Below are 19,825 nucleotides of genomic sequence, written 5' to 3' on the forward strand. Positions count from 1 at the left end.
TTCATCATACAACCACCGACCCCTTTATACTGTACCTTCATCATACAACCACCGACCCCTTTATACTGTACCTACATCATACACCCACCGACCCCTTTATACTGTACCTTCATCATACACCCACCGACCCCTTTATACTGTACCTTCATCATACACCCACCGACTCCTTTATACTGTACCTTCATCATACACCCACCGACCCCTTTATACTGTACCTTCATCATACACCCACCGACTCCTTTATACTGTACCTTCATCATACACCCACCGACTCCTTTATACTGTACCTTCATCATACAACCACCGACCCCTTTATACTGTACCTACATCATACACCCACCGACTCCTTTATACTGTACCTTCATCATACACCCACCGACTCCTTTATACTGTACCTTCATCATACAACCACCGACCCCTTTATACTGTACCTACATCATACACCCACCGACCCCTTTATACTGTACCTTCATCATACACCCACCGACCCCTTTATACTGTACCTTCATCATACACCCACCGACTCCTTTATACTGTACCTTCATCATACACCCACCGACCCCTTTATACTGTACCTTCATCATACACCCACCGACTCCTTTATACTGTACCTTCATCATACACCCACCGACTCCTTTATACTGTACCTTCATCATACACCCACCGACCCCTTTATACTGTACCTTCATCATACACCCACCGACCCCTTTATACTGTACCTACATCATACACCCACCGACCCCTTTATACTGTACCTTCATCATACACTCACCGACCCCTTTATACTGTACCTTCATCATACACCCACCGACCCCTTTATACTGTGCCTACATCATTTTTCCACCGACCCCTTTATACCGTACCTTCATCATACAACCACTGACCCCTTTATACTGTACCTTCATCATACACCCACCGACTCCTTTATACTGTACCTTCATCATACAACCACCGACCCCTTTATACTGTACCTTCATCATACACCCACCGACCCCTTTATACTGTACCTACATCATACACCCACCGACCCCTTTATACTGTACCTTCATCATACACCCACCGACCCCTTTATACTGTACCTTCATCATACAACCACCGACCTTTATACTGTACCTTTATCATACACCCATCGATCCCCTTTACACTGTACCTTTATCATACATCCACAGATTCCTTTATAACATACCTATATAATTTACCAATGGTCTTCTGGTTTGCGATGTGTATTATAATTTATGATGTGGTTCCACTGTAAATTAAAGTCACAGGTGTTCCGTGCAAACTGCCATGTCGCCTACAAGCGAGGAGGATCCGAGAAATTGAGGAAGTGTGACGGTTAACCATTTTACCTGCAAAAAGAAAACTCTGAACTCGAACCTTGGTTTTGCACAGATGGAATTTAATTATTCTTTTTGATTGTATTTCCGTTCAACTTTTGTTCACCTTTTACCCCACAACTCGATAAAATCGTGTCACACTGATGTTAATCAGTTCGGAAATGGAAAATGCAGTTGTTAAACCTAAAGCAGGAGGTGTTTGTGTGAGCAAAAAAATTTTTTCCATGAAATATATGAACAAATAGGAGGCACAGATCAAGTATTTTAAGAAGAATATATTAAAAAAAAAAAAAATAAAATAAAAATCAAGGAACAAACTCCCAATGGGGATGGAACGTACTTGTGGGAAGAGTTGCTGCCGCAAGTCAAGTTGAGAGTCCTCACGACGAGTAAATGGCGAAACGGCCTCATAGTTACACAATAAAGATAATAAATACTGCAATGCACTTCCACGACCAGGTTTGCACCGTGCGTACATGGATTGGTTCCTATAGCGTTTGCACCATACGTACAAAGTTCCTGTCGTGTTTCCACAAGCTGTGGTCGAATTACAATTGCAAATTTTGAAAAAAACAAAATTGCTTTCTCTTGTGCTACATTGGGAGTGCCACAACCTCTGAAGTTCTGTTGGGTTACACATCAGAGGTGTGCACCGCTTACAACGAACCATTTCTTGTATCTGCCGCGTGTTTGCGAGTTTCCGAGTTTCCGATGGGTAAGTGAAGGAAAACTCTTGAAATCAACTTTGTTGACTCGGCATTGCCCATCGAAGTCTGATTACTGCCGCTACATTGTGCGACAAAAGGTGTTTCTACAACGAAACACCAAACATAGGAATGAGCAATCGGAACAATTTATGGTTTTTCAAGCAAATTAATTTTATTTTTCCCTTAATTACTTGATACAATGTTTGGAGGTAATGTTGCTGTATTTAAATGACCAGCATCTGCCGCTTTCTCAGTTTACAAAAAGTGTTGGCACTGACATTGCTTCCAAAAGCTATGCGAGTACCTCTTATGCACCAGCAATTGGTAACCATGACGAGGACGTCTGGCTTAGTTAAGGCTCATCATGCGATACAAAGTTCCAAATGGTCTATCGATAGTTTAATTAATCTTATTAAGGCATAGTTGCTTTCCATTTCTTAAAGGTACAAGATAATAAAAGGCATTAAGTGTTTGATTTTGTACAAATAAAATAGCACGTTTCTTCTTAAAATATTATATTCCCACAGTTTACTCTCCGAAAGATAAGTTAATTACCACATAGTGATCCACAATTTGCTTCAGTTAACGATAATATAAAACCCAAAGTCTCCACGACCTTCGAAGGGATAAGGAAAAGCAGAAGTTGCTATTTGTTTAAATCAGAAAAACGTTTAAAATGAGATATTCCTGAAATCTTTCCTTGTGTCCGGCGAAGGGATCTCGTGGGGGTCAGAGATCACTGTGAAACCTCAGTGGACATGCGGCCTCGAAGCATCTGTGGCCACGGCCCAACTCTGCACCTTTCCGGATGCGCAGATGTTGAAAAACAAGGCACCAAACACGTCGATGGCAGCGGCGATACAAAACACGGTACGCCATTCCTCGAGCAGGTTCTGGGACATGGGTGGGGGGGGGGGGGATGTGCTTCCAAGTGGTGATGAATACATTGAAATTGATTTTAAAACAAATTCACCTCCAATCCCATTCCCTTAACGAGGTAATCAAAACGAGAACCCTTTTATATCACAGAAACACAAGGACCTATCATTTTCAATGGTGTTATGTACTTACATTTGGGGTGAGGTAGTGAGCAACAACAGGCCCCAGGAAGCCTGGAATAGTCGCGAAGGTGTTCGTGATACCGAGGAGCAGGCCTGCATAGCTATTGATGGAAAAACAAGGGATGGAAAGTGTCGATAAGTTGTGTGTGTGTGTGTGTGTGATTATTTAAAATGGTTTCAAACACAACATGTTATTGTTTGTATTGTTAAGGCGAGTTATAAGGTGTCGTTTGGAAAATATTCAAACACCGGAAGAATTAGGCTTGCAGAATGGACCTAAAAAGGCCTCCAAAAATAAGTAATTACAGCACCAGCAAGTTGGCCGTGCCCGCACAGGATTCGAAGTGGGGGCGGGATGGAGGAGGCAAAAATGTAAATGGCGTCCTCTGTCATCGAGCTGGGAGCAACAACTCCCATTTATTGCCACATCCGATGCAATTTAAATGCTCTAATGGCGGCGAGGTGCTTCAACTGAAACCGTTTGTTCGATGTATGTCGTTTTTTTGATGCCTCGAGTCCATAATAACAATTTGTGTTGTCAAAGCCAGTGAAGTGACCAATTTCAAATGAATACAGGAGTAGGATTACAAGATAGACTCGATAGAGCACCAGGTAAATCACTTAAAGGTGAAAAGGCTGTTCGTTCTGGATAAACATCATAAATTAGCATTTATTTACTTGATTACTAAAATGCACAAGAATCATTTTAAGATGACGTTCATCATCGCAGGTAAACAATGTGGTTTAAAAACATCGTCGAGTAGTATTACGGGGGGGGGGGGGTGATGAAAGTCATTAATAAATAAATCAAGGTAGTGATGGCCAATTCTGAGAGAATTAATATGATGTCATTGGGCCAATGGTGAGCTCACCCTGGTGCAATGTCCAGGTGATTAATATTGAAACCTGAGCCACAAAGACCTCCCACTCCGTTGGATAGTGCAAGAAAAGTCACAGCTAGCACGTGGTTGCAACCCCCGAACGTCACAGCAACAAGAAATACGGCCGGCAACACCATACCTGCGCAACAGGTGATGAGGAACTTTGTAAACATATGATGTCAGATAGTATGGTTAAAGAAAAAACAACATTCTCTTTGACAACCGAGACGAGCAATTATCAGGTAGGGTTTGGTACCGATAAGGTGACAACACAACCTTACATCTACTCCTTTAACTCGAGAATGGAGGAATAATTTGAACAGCAGCTATGAAAGAGTTGTTGGTTGACCTCTCTTGGAAGGAACCATCTATTAACTACGTCGGCAGATACGGTGGAATTTTTGACCCAACTCACCTGCAAGTTGGACTGATAGGATGGCCAGGAGGTCACCTCGAAGCTGTCGAGCCAGGGTTTGAATCCCGACTCAGCTATAAACTGTCATCCCAGCGTTTCATAGGCAGGGTGATTCATCAATGTGCGTGCCGTCTCGGTTGAACGTGAAGCTGGGTGTTCCATCTGCCAGCATTCGTTGGTGGAAGTTAAAGATCTCACAGTGTCCTTTGCGAAGAGATGGCGAGCTATCGCCGGCGCCGTGAACAAACTACAAATTCCTGCCCTAACCTACAGAGGGCACTGCATCAGTGGTATACCCAATGATGCCGCCCCACAGCTTGGTGCTGCATACGAACGAAGAAGACAACCTCGTAGATGGTTCTATGTTGCACTTGTTTGAAATCCATTCCAGTTCCTTACACAATAGGTAACAGAACTTGCTAAAATACTACACTGTCGTAGCAACCTCTACACTCGACGACAGTTTTCGAAGCAAAACAGTCCGCAATCGTCAATTATATGAGCAACAAACAGGCACCGTTTTCACCCTTATTGCTGCTTCTTAATTGATGCAAGACCGCTGCAGACTGAGGATTTTGAGAGGCATGCACTCCACCTTAATGGTTAGGGTGGTGGGCTTGAGATCCTGAGTTCAAATCCCCCTTTGCTGTTGAATTAATACCAGGTGGGGTTGACTCTGCCCGTCGTCATTCTGAGGTCGGCAAAATGAGTGTCAGCATGCTGGTACAGTGTCGGAGTGGTGGCCCGTCCAGGATTGTGTCCAATAGCCGAGGTGACTGTTTAGGCAGCACCAACGCTCTGCACAGAGTATGGTCCCGATGGATGGATGGATGCAATACACAGTCTTGAGAACTACCATGTCACACTGATGGTTGCTGAGCCGTTCGGGTTAGCCCTAACCCTAACCCTAACCCAAGGATTTGAGCAAAGGGAGGTTGACATTAGAACATGTCAATGATCATATTATCCGGCTTAAACGATATAGTCAATTGTGTCAACGAATATGGAATGCCTTTTCTTCAAAGTAGAGACCTATTGCAGCCTCTTGGGCCATCAATTCTCATGTTGCCACCACGAACGCCATAAATTACCATTTATTTCCCAGATCAGGAAGTGCCTCTGGAATCAGATTTTTCGATCACTCAACTGCTGCTGTCAGATGTTCCAGAATTCACCTTTTTTCTACAAAGTGGACAACTCTTGCCACAACCAAGTATTTTATGTTTTTATCCACTCCTTTTAACATATTCCTTATTTGTTGCTAAGCCTGGTGTTGGCTTAACGATTAAGGTGGCTGGCTTAAAAACTTAGGGTCTTGAGTTTGAGCCTCTGGAATGCTGTTACATAACACCAGGTGGATTGACTAAGCCTGTCATTCCCTCCAAGGTTGGCAAAATGAGTACCAGCTTACTGGGAACAAGGGGCACTGGATCAGTGGCACACCCATACTCCCAGCAATGATACAACCAGCAGCTGCAGGCTGCATACAAAATAATAAACGATTGGTTGTCTGGTTTGATCCCACCGAAGTTTGCTTTCTATTTTTGCATTTTGTAGTCATTCAGGAACTTTGTTCACAGCAGATGAGTTATCGTTTGTTTGTTCGCTTTATATTCAAAATATTTGCAGTGGTGAACCATGTTTCGCAAGTTGAAATAAAAAGAATTAAGTTATGACATCATTTTTACAAAGTGCCTCACGCGAGGTTTGCTTCAGTGAACTTAACTGAACATCCGTTCATGTACATCAAAGTTGGCATATGTAGGTGAATGCAAATCTCGATGCCCGTACCGAGTGTCGTGAAAACTTTGCGCGTGCTCGTCACGGACAAGATGTTCCTCTCAACAGTCAGGTCGGCCACCTGTCCGCCAGCCACTGTCACCAGCCAGCCCATCAAGTACGGCAATGCAGAAAGAATTCCATTCTGTGGTCCAAGATGAGCATTTCACTTTAGCACACAACACCACACGTGCCCTCTCCGAACAGAAGCACACCAGACCTAGAGCACCTGTTTGATGTTGAAGTGAAGGACGGTGTCCATGTAGGTGGGCAGCATGGTGAGCAACGTGTAGAACGTCCAATTGTAACAGAAGTGGGCAACGATAATGGCCCAGAGTCGGATCGACGTGGCAATCGATGTCCAAGGAACATCTCCACCTTGTCCCCAACCCTATGATATAGGTCTGGTTAGAAGGGTTTTTATGAACATCAAACCAATAACGAGGTTTCTCACAAACATCCTGTTCAAACTACCCACATTCTCACAGAGTGGTAGCGTGATGCTTCCCACGACCCACATACCGGTGGAGCTGTGTCTCCAATGCAGTCTGCAATGTAATCTTGCTCTCTGATGGAGATGTAAGGGTGCTGCTTGGGTGTGTTCCAAGCAAATACAAACCAGGACACCATCCAAAACAAGCCAATGGAGCCTTGAGGCATTCAGCCAAAAAAATGGAGAGGGGTGGAGTAGCTGTTAGTCGAAGGAAAAGAGTATCTTGTTTGAGAGTGGAGAAAGGTTCCAGAACATTTGGGAATGAGCAGCCATGAGAACAGGAAGTTGTGAAAGAGCAGACAAACACGGAACAGCACTTATCAAACTGCTACACTAGTTCACAACAGCAAGAGATTTGCCGCCAAACGAAGAGATAAAGTGTCACACTGTCACTGTACTTAATACTGTGTGTGTGTGTGTGTGTGCGTGTGCGTGTGCGTGTGCGTGTGCGTGTGCGTGTGCGTGTGCGTGTGCGTGTGCGTGTGCGTGGTTTCACTTCTATACACTCCTGAAATTAATTGCCCAAGGGGTTTTGCACCCCGACTCTTTCGATGCAACTGCGTATCATCTCGCACCACTTGGACGGAGCTGGTATTACAAGTCATAAAATATGCCATAGACATCATCAAAGTGGGGGAATTAACCCGTCCGTAAAGATGGGTTCTTTGCTCGTAACAAAAACTGCAGAGGCACGGCCCAAAAGATTTGATATGCTTGTAATTGGACAAATGCTGGAGGATCTCTGGAGAGAGAGTCAGTGAGTCAGATTTTATCAGCCCCAAGCCAGAGGGATAAAATATTAATATTCTTGAGAAAAAGAATAACAGCTTAAGCTACAGAATTGCAAGTGTGAAAACCAAGAGAATGGGAATTTGGGGCATCTCACCAAACACGTAGAATATGGATGGCCACCCCCAGTAATCCGCAAGGATCCCGGAGAGAGGAAGGGATACAACAGTACCCAGGTTCGTTCCTGAAAATGACCATACATCAACCATAATAATGGGACTGAGATAAAAGTGCAAGGAAATTCAAGGCTTGAGTATGAAAAGACAACACAATGTTGTTCATCGAGGTTGTAGACGTTAACAACCAAACATAAAAGGACGGATTTCAAAGGAGTTACAGTGAAACTGGTGCTCAGACAAAACGGCTCGAAACTGGTTCTTCGTTAATCATTATTTCAAATAAGATTTGTTAGAATACAAATACGCAAATAGTACTCGAACACGGATTGTAACAACCACATCTGCTTAGTCAGACCCAGCGAGGGTGGTTCTGGGTACTTGCAAGTCGATGGTCTATCGATACGCAACAAGTGTCGCTGAGGGTTCAGCCATTGTGATGAATGTGCGTTCACCAGGGAGCAAAACTCAAAGATTAAAAAATATATATATTTTGTTATGGTTTTAAGGGCCTCATAATCAATATGCCTGGTGTTGGCTTAATGGTTAAGGTAGTGAGCTTGGGATCCTAGGGTCCTGAGTTCAAATCCCGCTCAGCTGTTGAATTAGCACCAGGTGGGGTTGACTCTGCCTGTCATCCTTCCGAGGTCGGCAAAATGAGTGCCAGCATGCTGGTATACTGTGTCGGAGTGGCGACCCGTCCAGGATTGTTCCCAATAGCCAAGGAGACTGCTTCGGCGGCACCAACGCTCTGCACAGAGTATGGTCCTAATGGATGGATGGATGGATAATCAATGTTTGGGTTTAAAAAAAAAAAAAAAAAAACATGATTGAAAGCAATATTTTCAGACCGACTCAAGATCAGGTGTACTATACTTCCAATCATACCTTTTTTCTGAATGTTCCACCCTAAATTGTTTTACAAGTGTGACAGAAACACCGAAATTTGGTAAGTGTAATCCGACAAATTTGTCTTCCTTCCTCGAGATGGAATCGTACAGAGGAGGAGCTGCATGATCTTGAAGGCCTTGTTTTGCACGGCCTTTCTCTACAGGCAAGAATTTGCATCGGCTGTCGATTGAAAAGATAATTCATCAATCATTTATGAAACGTCTGCTCACGTTAGTTTGTGGATGCAAAAGATCCCACAACTGAACTGGCCAGGTGTCTTTTGAGTGTCTGTCAACAAAGACCAGCCAGGTTATCACTGGCACTCTAAACAAATTCCAACTTCTTACCACTCTGTGCAGAGCGTTGGTGCTACATCCATCCATCCATTGGGACCATACTCTGTGCAGAGCGTTGGTGCTACATCCATCCATCCATTGGGACCATACTCTGTGCAGAGCGTTGGTGCTACATCCATCCATCCATTGGGACCATACTCTGTGCAGAGCGTTGGTGCTGCCAAAGCAGTCTCCTTGGCTATTGGGCACAATCCTGGATGGGTCGCCACTCCGACACAGGATACCAGCAAGCTGGTACTCATTTTGCCGACCTCGGAAGGATGGCAAGCAGAGTTAACCCCACATGGTATTAATTCAACAGCTGAGTGGGATTTGAACTCAGGACCCTTGGATCCAAAGCCTGCCACCCAAACCATTAGACCTAGAGGAGATAAAGGAGATAAATAAACATTAGATAAAGGAGAGAGGAGGGAGGGGGAGCGAGGAAGAGGTGTGGGGGAAGGGAAGACAGTATAAAGTGAGAGGAAGGGAAGGCAGACGTGCGGTGGAGTGTAAATTACGATTCATACTGTTTCATCAAAATAATTCTGCATAGAATAACAGTGAAGATGGAAGCAAAATAATGTCTGAAATCCATTTTCTACCACCTGGACGCGTCCGGAGACAAACTCCTGTCTGGACAAGTCTGCAGAAAAACTCCCGTACAGACATAAATACCACCCGGACGCGTCCGGAGCCAAACTGGCTGGAGACAAACACCGCTCGGACACATCCATAACTCCGAAACCATGAAACCTAGCAGCCTGAAACTTTGCATGCATACCAAAAAAACTCAAAGGAAGTGCCAGACTGAAAATTGGGTGTTTGGGTCAAATAAAACACCCATTTTGAAAATAATTAACGGCCTTATTTAATGATATCCTCTGCCAGGCACATCCTCGGTCACCGCTCTCTATGGGGTCTTCAGGCGTATACCAAGTAACCTCGCTGGGGTCTGAAGCCGCCATGTTTTTTGGCCTGCTCAACCATGCTTTGACTTGGAACAGGCCGCAACGATTTCTGAACGATAATTTTCTTTTTCACTTTCCTCACTCGTATCGAATGCCTTTACATCATAGCTATAAATCGTTGTATACATCGCTTTTTAAGTACTACACTTTTCAAATTAGGAGCTTGGAGCGATTTCATGCATGATGATTTTCCATGATCTTCTCTCACGGAATAATTAAAGTATGTCATCAAAATATTATTTCAGTGTTGAGCATCGAATATCGTCTGGACTAAACAAGTGTCGAAATCTGTTCTGAAATCTGATAATTTAAATAAATAACGAGTCTTATAACTAAGCCAATAATCGTATTTACTTTAAGCCAGCAAGGCTATGTTCCCTTCCTTCATACATACAGAAGAAAATCTGAAACTTCCAAAGCATTTTAAAAACTTATCTTTTTCTACTGTTTGGAGAATTATATTGAGTGAACAAAAAATTTAGGAAAGGTAAAATTAACCAGCTTCATTGAGCGACATCATTTAATTCATTCACTGCAAGACCTCACACCCCGTCCCCCAGAGTGACTGCCTATCCATAGCGTCTGCCAGATCAGTGTCTAAATTTTCAGTGGTTTCGCGAGGTGCTCCACAGGGAATCAAAGGAAATCTGGTGAAAAACGGACGTTAAAAAAAAAAAAGTTATGACGTTTGCACACACATCACGTGACCCCGAACCAATGTACCACGTGACACGTGCACAGACAAGCAGTACAGGCAACATGGCGGATTTTTTGCAATGTTTATATCACGGGCGATTGAACTTTGCAATATTTCCAGGGTTGTTCTGCATTAAGCAGCAACTCTTTTGTGGATAAAGTTATTGTTTGAACGAATTCATTTTATTTCATTAACTGCTGCGTGTGCCGTGAAGGCCAGCTTTAAAGTTAAAGAGATCTAATATGGTATGCAGCGACAGCCTGGCCAACCGTTCCTTCTTAAGCATTTCATTGGAGTGCTTAAGCCACTTGTCGAGCACCCATTGTCGATAGCGATGCCGCCCGACATCAATCTGAGCGAATCGTTCACCCACTGCGGCCGCTTTTGACACGCCACTTCATTCAGAGCGAGTGGTTCCTGCTCCGTCACCCTGAGCGAGTGACTCGTGCTCCATCATCCTGAGCGAGTGGATCATCATTTTTTGTTTCCATCTTCACTGTTATTCTATGCAGAATCATTTTGATGAAACAGTATGAATCATAATTAACACTCCACCACAGGTCTGCCTTCCCTTCCTCTCACCTCATTATGTCTTCCCTTCTCCCACCCCTTCCTTGCTCCCCTACCCTCCTCTCTCCTTTCCCCTCCACGTCTTCATTCTCCCTGCTCTCTCTCCCCCACCACTTTCTCCCTTTTCCCCTTCAGTATTCCCATCAGTGAAGCGACGCGTGGCGATGGGTGTTATTTGCTAATATTATGTATGTATATATATATATATATATATATATACATATACATATATACATATACATATACATATACATATACATACACTGGAGTTACACATACAAATTTGCACATATGCATAACTAGTTAATTAACCCCCAGGTTTTACTTTTTAAAATTTTTTTAACAATCCCTACTACAATTTCACAATGATGTTTATGTCCTGTTTTATACACAAAATGTGAATGGCACATCTCCGACTGACCGACATAGGAGATGGTCATCAAGCGGCTGCGCTCGAATGGAGGAGCCCAATGTGACCACATAGCATGCATCGATGGGAATGTCACGCCCTGCCAGGTACAATGGGGGCAAAAAATAAGTTAACACAAACTTATCAAAACAGGCTGATGTGAAGATACTACACATAAGACCATACATACTGTATATATAAAAATTACTTACTCACTCACTCACCGATATAAATGCTTTGTACTTTCTAGCTGGGATATAAAGTTGAAATATTGGGCAGTTGTAACTCAAAGCCATGATTCCAGGAAAGAAAAATCACAAAACTGTCCGTTAATGTCCATGAACAAAAATGTCCGTAAAATAAAGTTGACCGATGGAGCTTCGCCCCCACTCATGGAGGGTTACATGACCAAAGACAATGGCATGTCACATGATCTTGCACAGAACAATTGCTCCCAAAGTTAGTGACTGTTTCTCAGTTTTATAGCGGTATGATTTGAGAAGTGTCTGTGGGTTTTTATCGTTTACGGACGACCTACACTTGTAGGAAGTCGTAAACATTTATTGTTTAAAGACTGTGGACAGTAGTGGTAAGTGTTACAGTGCATATTTTAAGTATTGCATGTTTATATATTGTACAGTTGGACCTATAAACCTCTAAACCTATAAACGAACCCCTGCTTTTAACGATCGACATTCAGAGCATCTTTTATTAAATTTATATTTTCCAGGCTTAATGATCCACATTGCTGGAAAACCTGGATATAACAATAACTTTGTCCAAGCAAGATGATTGCAAACACAAGGCACTGAATAGAAAATTGGCAGAAGACTGATGAGATTGCCAAAAAAATTTTTTAAATCAAAAGAAACAATTCTTTTATTATCCCCTGCATCATGATACAATCACGACATGGAATTTATTTTCTGCATCGGAATTTAGTTTTTTTGATAAACAAGAAAAACTAGAATGGCACTCGGTAGAGCGCCTCCTTCCGCCAAGCTGAACAGTTTACGTTTTGTATCTCAGTGATGGGCCGGATCTGCTCCCAGACCATAACCAAAATCATATTGGCTTGTTCTTGACATGTACCCAACTCATCCCGCATGTTTCATCCAAATCCGTCCATAACCTTTTGAAATGTCATGCTATAATCGTTTTTGGACCTGTTTCTAAATGGTGAAGAATCAGTTGAAATTTTTTTAAAACTCTTGGATTCGGATTTGGATCTTCACCAAAATTGAATCAATTGGCCCTTGTAATAAAAACACACCCAACCTGTCCACCAAGTTTCGTTAGAATCCCTCCATAACCTTTTGAGATATCCAGCTATACAGTATATCATTTTTAGCCTCAACGATCAATGGTGAAGAATCACTTAAATAATTATCGATCCGCATCCGGCATCTTGATCCAGATCTTCAACAGAACCAAATACATTAATCCTTGTCACATACACAACCTGCCCACCAGGTTTTGTCTGAATCCATCAATAACGTTTTGAGATAGCATGCCATACAGTGTATCGTTTTTGGCCCTAACTCTCCATAATGAAGAGTTACTTTAAATTTTTTAGTAACCGGAACTTCATCAAAATCTAATGTTGACCTCAAAAATACTTGTTCATTGAATTCAGTGACCTGATATGCAAATCCTCTTCAAATTTCAAGTCAATGGGATGAAAATTTAGGATTTTAGGAATTTCGCCAAAGTTGTTGACCTTTGGTCTATGTTGACCTTTTGACCTCAAAAACAATAGGTTTCTTGCTTATGACGAACTCTACCATGTGGTGAAGTTTCGCGAAGATCAGTTTAAAATTGTGACCTGTAGGCAACTGACATACAAACAAACAGACAGACAGACAGACAGACAGAATAATGCACAAGACCAGCCAATATACTTGAACAATCTTCAATTTTCACTAGTAACAGCAAAGTCAACCGACGAGATATTGAAAAAAAAAATCTTCGATTTTGCAAGTAACAAACTTTCCTCCGTTTGACTGTTGACTCACCCTGGATATAATTTTGCGCTTCTTTAGTGTCTGTCACGATTTATTTGATGGGGTTTCTGCTGTCGTGCCGTTGGAACCACTACATTCGAGCTCCAGGTCCTGATTATTTTTCTTCTTTCATCCCAGAAAGATGGGCTTTTAAAACGGGCATTTTAATGATTAAATGAACACAAATTTTTGGTTGGAACTCAATCGATTATTAGCTGTCCAACCAAATAAATCCATTTAAATAGCTTTCCAATGGGACCATTTAAATTATTCTACGACTTTTGGAATGAAGCGTGACTGACTGACACAAACACAAACACAAACACACACTTCTCCTTCTCGTAATAGATTATTCAGTTATTAAGAACTCATTTGGGTGAAGGAATCAATGCACAGAAGCGTTCGTGCCTCCCTGGCCATCATTAGTGCAGAGTATATTCCCCCAGAAAGTGAAATCCATCCTCCACACAAAGAATAGGTAAAGCTGGCTAAAAGACTTCCACTACTATACTATAAAGGTAGCTGTGCATGCGTCCTTGTGTGCGAGTTCCACCCATTGGTTGGATAGTTCACCTGACTCCACCCACAATTTATACACGAGGGCTGCTAATTCAGGAACCTTTTAGAACCCTCCAGAATTACTCTTTAGAATTACCCTTTGGAACCCCCCCCCCTTTTTTTTCCCCAATCAGCGCTTTAACTGCGGAGGTTTTGCAGGTTTGCTTTAACCGATTATTTTCTCTTAAAACTGTGATGGGTTTCTGTGAAGTCGGTGATAGCATAATAGGAAGCAGAAAGCGTTACATATTCTGCTGTTTTGACGTGGGAATACCCGTTTGCTTTTTTTAGCGATAGGATGGTGAGAGTAAAGATGGGACAGCTTTGGCGGGGAGAGGGGGGGGGGTTGAGGACTTTCAGTGGGGGTGATGGGGTGTGTGAGGCTTTGAAGGCTTGAGAGCAGGAGGGGAAGCAAAGATGGGAGAGAGTTGGGAGGGGGAAGCTAAGGCTTTTTTGTTGAAGAGTTGTCAGAACTGCATGTGTGAGTTTACTCACAGCAAAGATGCAAGTGTGTGCGTGTGTGTGTGTGTGTGTGTGTGTGTGTGTGTGTGTGTGTGTGTGTGTGTGTGTGTGTGTGTGTGTGTGTGTGTGTGTGTGTGTGTGTCACTATCCGGCAGGAGGGAGGGGGGGGTGACATGGTAATGTGCTAGTATGCCTACACTTCTTAGCATATATATTAGTGGCTGTCTGTAGAACTAACCATGCGCTTATGGAAACAAAATCGGAACTTTTAATCCAATTTGTGTCCAATTTTAAATCCAATGTGGAAACAAAAACAAATTAATCCCACACAAATTAAATGGTAGTCATTAAAGGTCTTACCTCACCAAGACCCTGCAGGAAACGTACTGCAAAGATGCATGGCAGGCCAAAAGAAGCGGAAATAGGGGTGACCAAAGAAAGCAGTGCAGTGAGGCCGATTCCCAATCCCATTGGAAGTTTGCTGCCCACTCGCCCTGCAAGGTAGCCTCCGGGAACCTGAGTAATAATGTACCCGTAGAAAAATGCTCCCAGCAACAAGCCCTGCTCTTTGCTGTTCCACCGATAATGAGGGCCCTGAAATCAAGGTGGCAGACAATGAGAAAACTATATATATATATATATATATATATATATAAGAACACATTACCACAAAACACAACATTATTCAAAATTCTGGGTCTTCACCTCCAGACAACAACAATAAAAAATAGGGGAAATGCCCCTGCGCTCAACCGGTGGAATCAGGGAACCACTGGAAGCCATAGACAACACACAAAATATGTAAATTAGCTGATGGTTTGAACAAAATTATGAAAGCACCATGCAGAGATGATTCTTATCAAGTTATATCCAAATTGGGTGAATATTTTTTGATAAGAAGTCAAAAGCAGCGATCCTAGAATCATAATGACCTTTTACCTTTAAATTTACCAGCTTAATATGCAATTTTTGGTGGGATTTGTAAGGCATCAGGAAACCTTGGCCCACAGAAGTTCTACAAAGTTGGGTGAAAATAGGGCGATTAGTTTTAGCATCACAGGTGATGAAGGTTGTGGTCAAGTTTCATCAACTTGTGTGTGTAGTTTCAGAGAAGAAAGCAAACACCTATTTTGGGGGTCAAACCCAGACCCACTTTGACCCCCCGTAGACCACCTTAGACCCTGCTTTATGTGAATGCCGTGAACAGACTTTCGTACATCACAGCTGATGAAGGTTGTGTTCAAGTTTCATCGAAATCGTGAGTGTAGTTTTGGACAAGATTTGAGTGCTCACATACTGACGTACACCACACAATGCTATGACCTCACCTAAACTATGTTCCAGGTGAACGAAAAACCAGAGAGTTCTAAGAACACCTTACCCACACAGTGTTCAGGGATATAATTCAATTGAAATAAAAGTGATTTTTAAAGATTTCGGAAGTTTACCGCCATTGATGCAGTGCCTTTTACACCACCTTATCGAACACGTTATATTAGTTCTTCATGGCTGTTTGTTCATATCCTTTGATTTCCTTAAAAACAGCAAGTTTTCTGTTTGGAATGATTTTCAATTTGTTCAACTGCCAGGCAAGGCAGACAAAGGAAACATATTATCTCACTCCTCTTTGCGCATGTGCGATCGGGACAAATTCAGAACCAAAGTACTGCTAAACTACATGTATGTTTGCTGATTCAGGTTCTGAATCATGTTCAAAATATAACATTCAATATAAGTCAAATTGTTCCTCGATCATAAACTGGCATTTGTAGACAGACAGACCAACAAACAGACAGAAGTGAGCCAACTGCTTTACCCCGCTTTTGGCTTCGCGTGCTTGGGGTAACAATATTATTCCTAATGTGCCTATCATATCATCACAATGTGGTGAACATCAACAGAAATTGCATATAAAGCTTTATGAGTCAAGTGATAAACAAGATTAAAATCCAAGGTAGAATAAAATGGAATGGAGACAGCAGCTTCCAACACTCACCACACCTTTCCCTAATTAATTTGCTTTGGTTTAATTGAGCCTGGTTCATTATGGCATTCATCGTTATCCGGTGAAGTTGTTCTTCAATGCTTGTCCCGACAATCGGTTCCGAGACCATTCAAACAATTAGCAAAAAGCATTGTTAATGGTGAGGCAAGCAGGTTGACAGCGTACAAGTACGAACGAGTATCTAATATCTGTCGTCTGTGATTATGCCTCCTCAACCCTCTCCCTCCATCGCTTTTCCCCCAAAAACTACCCTCATTTTGTAGACTCTGTGTCATCCAGCTAATTTGTTTCCAAACTAATCCCAGTAGGGCTTTCAGATACAGAATAAGAGTGATCACAACAATTCATGAAGTTTTTCATTGGTCTAAGTTTGTGTCACTTTGTCAGCCACTTACAATTTGTGATACAATACACATCGTACAGATGGCTCAACAACACCGAGGCAAGTCTGGCTTTCAGCTTTCTCAAAATGAGCAAATTAAATGAAAAAAAAAATAATCATGTAAGTCACACTTTCTGCTCCATTTTGTGAGAGGGTGTAGATTGAGTTGTCTTTTCATGGATGCGATTTTGCTGGCCATCAGAAGTTGTCCTGTGGGAATAAAGAGCCGTTCACCAAGTATGGACCGACAAAACACATTGGCCGCAGCAGGTGAAGGAGAGAGACTAACCTTCCTGAAAAAGATCATCAGTGCCAGAAACTGGGTTTTTAATCAACAATCAATGAGAGACATGGTAGTTATCCTGGACTTTCAGAAGCTTGGGATCAAAGTCCTTAATGTGTGACTTTTGAAATTACGCATGAATGGTAAACGAATTATAAACATGAATGGTAAACGACCTTTCACGCATGTGGTGTGTGTGTGTGTGTGTGTGTTTTTTTACAGTGACCTGTTTTAGCTCGTATGGTTGGGAGTTTGCATTACAGGCAGCTAACTGCTCTGCGAGTGAGAAAGTTTTCCAAGTCTTTCTTTGTGCAGAGACACGGCCCTTTCTCTCAGTTAGTTTTCCAGGTATTTTTGGCTTCTTTTAGAAGCTTTGTGAGCCATTTTAGTTCACAATCTTTATCTCGCGCACACTATATACTCTATGGTGCCCCGAACACCACCGTCTAGAGGTTTCTGCGTATGCGCAACGAGCATTCTGGGGCGGATTACGCCATTTTGAAAGTCACATATTCCTCGGCCTTAAATGTCCCAATGGGATTATCCAGCACAAGCAACATTGCTGCATGCATAGTGGGTAAGAGACATGTCGATATGGAAGAGATGAAAAAGGTCAAAGGGAAGAATTTGAAATAAAAAGAAAGAAGAAATTGTAGGATGAGATGACACAAGGATGATAAAATATACCCCAAACCAACAACTCTCCCCTGCCCCTAATCCACACCATCCGTCCCCTTTCATTTTACGATCACAATTATAAATTTCCAAACAACACCCACCTTTTCATGGCTAGGAAGTGCATGTGAAGGATCATTACCCATGGGACAAACTGAAGAGGAATTGATCACTTTTGGAATGCTCTCAGTTTCATTCACCATGGCCACCAATGCCACACTTAGGTTGACCCGAAGGGCATATGCCACTGCGATTCCAAAACAGGACAACAGTGCCAGATTGTACCGTGCGGAGCATAAAAATGGGACTCCTGCAAACACACAAACACCCGGTGCAAAGAGAACGTGACACATACAAGTAAAGATTCTTGAAAGACAAGACTTGCCTCCGCAATTTTTTTTTTTATGCTTCTTAGAAAGTTTCAATCACTAGATCTCTGTCGACTCACAAGACTTCTTCGAAAAAGGGAAGACATGATCAACTTTGTCACTTTCCTCAGACCTAGTGAAAATTGTAACGACTGTTTTCCTGACATCGGTGATGTCCGTTTGGTAGCTAAGACTCTTGAAGCCATCCTTTCAAACGAAATTAAATGAATCACAATCAATTGTTTAATATTCATATTTTAGAATTGATATTCAATAAAAATATCAATTTCTTCCTCTGGAAGAAGTCCTTTCTTTCAAGCTTCTGGGTCTCACTATCTGCCATGATCTTTCCTGGGAAAGCCACATTTCCAACCTTGCCTCCAAAGCCAGTCGCCGACTGGGAATCCTCCATCATGCAAAGTCCTTCCTCGGCCCACCTGAGCTCCTGACCACCAACAAAGCTTTCGTCCACAGCCTGATGGAGTACTGCTCTCCCCTCTGGGCTGGTGATCCTGCCTCTCACCTTTCTCGGCTTCACGTTGTGGAAACCAAGGTATTTCGGATCATTGGTATCTCCCACGATGAGGCTGAGTCTTTGGGCCTCTCACTCTCTCACTGCAGGCAAGTCGGTGGTCTTTGTCTTCTTCCGTCTCCTCTCCAGTCTCGCCCCCCCTGCTCACTCTGCGATATGTCCCCACCATATTTCCGCAGGGCGCTCAAGGTCCACCAACAACCCCCTTCTGATAAAACTAGCAAAATCACGAATAACTGCTCACCTTCACTCCTTCATTCATCTTCTTTCCACCTTTGGAATAAACTCCCTCACTCTATTCAATCCCATTCTTCCCTCCAGGCATTCAAAACAGCTGTTCACCACCACCTTTTATCATCCCCCATCCAAATCCTCGATCTTTTCTACCCGTTCATCCACCCCAAACCCACCTCCTTCAAATTCCCTACTTTCCTTCCTGAAAGTCCCTGTCATGTCCATCTTGAAAACCTCGTGTTCCTCGCCCCATCCCTCTCCCTTCCACAGATCTCCAAATGTCACTGTTCCCCACTGTTTTGTCCTTCCCATTCCCGCCCCTCTGGTCTCATGCTCCCTTGCTGTCTGTTGTGTTTTAGCTCTCATATGAGCCTCGACAAGGTATACAAAAAAGTTTTTTCACCATTATTATGACATAAAGTTAGACCAATAAATTGGACAGAAACAATTTTGCCATTTTAAATTTGATCCCTGATCCTACATTTCGATGCATGCCTAAACCCAGTTTGGAAACCTAGCTGTCCCTGATACTCTTTCCACACGTGTCTCAACCCGAGAGGGAAACCTGGCTGTCCCTGATACTGCTTCCACACACGTCTCAACCCGAGAGGGAAACCTGGCTGTCCCTGATACTGCTTCCACACACGCCTCAACCGGGGATGGAAACCTGGCTGTCCCTGATACTGTTTCCACACACGCCTCAACCCGGGATGGAAACCTGGCTGTCCCTGATACTGTTTCCACACACGCCTCAACCCGGGATGGAAACCTGGCTGTCCCTGATACTGCTTCCACACACGCCTCAACCCAGGATGGAAACCTGGCTGTCCCTGATACTGTTTCCACACACGCCTCAACCCGGGATGGAAACC

The 19,825-nt window shown here is 42.9% G+C and overlaps 1 protein-coding gene across 3 annotated transcripts in view; it reads right to left on the bottom strand.

Moving 5' to 3' along the window:
* Positions 1-1,378: 1,378 nt before the first annotated feature.
* LOC147020576 (sialin-like) overlaps positions 1,379-19,825 on the bottom strand; it is a 34,305-nt gene continuing 15,858 nt past the window's right edge. Inside the window, exons 2-12 of one of the 3 annotated variants that reach the window (XM_085896013.1) lie at positions 17,924-18,129; positions 16,993-17,071; positions 14,835-15,068; positions 11,464-11,551; positions 7,560-7,646; positions 6,703-6,830; positions 6,410-6,571; positions 6,193-6,325; positions 3,978-4,125; positions 3,116-3,206; positions 1,379-2,937 (exon numbers count right to left, since the gene is read on the bottom strand). In XM_085896013.1, coding sequence (XP_085752139.1) covers positions 2,794-2,937; positions 3,116-3,206; positions 3,978-4,125; positions 6,193-6,325; positions 6,410-6,571; positions 6,703-6,830; positions 7,560-7,646; positions 11,464-11,551; positions 14,835-15,068; positions 16,993-17,071; positions 17,924-17,958 — 1,329 coding nt within the window. In that variant the 5' untranslated portion in view covers positions 17,959-18,129 and the 3' untranslated portion in view covers positions 1,379-2,793. The remainder of the gene's footprint in view (positions 2,938-3,115; positions 3,207-3,977; positions 4,126-6,192; positions 6,326-6,409; positions 6,572-6,702; positions 6,831-7,559; positions 7,647-11,463; positions 11,552-14,834; positions 15,069-16,992; positions 17,072-17,923; positions 18,130-19,825) is intronic. The other 2 variants (XM_085896011.1, XM_085896012.1) reach the window with 2 other exon arrangements.

The sequence above is a fragment of the Eptatretus burgeri genome, chromosome 9, assembly GCF_056783735.1.
Source record: "Eptatretus burgeri isolate ZD-2024b chromosome 9, Ebu_testis_v1, whole genome shotgun sequence".
NCBI classification, from domain to species: Eukaryota; Metazoa; Chordata; class Myxini; order Myxiniformes; family Myxinidae; genus Eptatretus; species Eptatretus burgeri.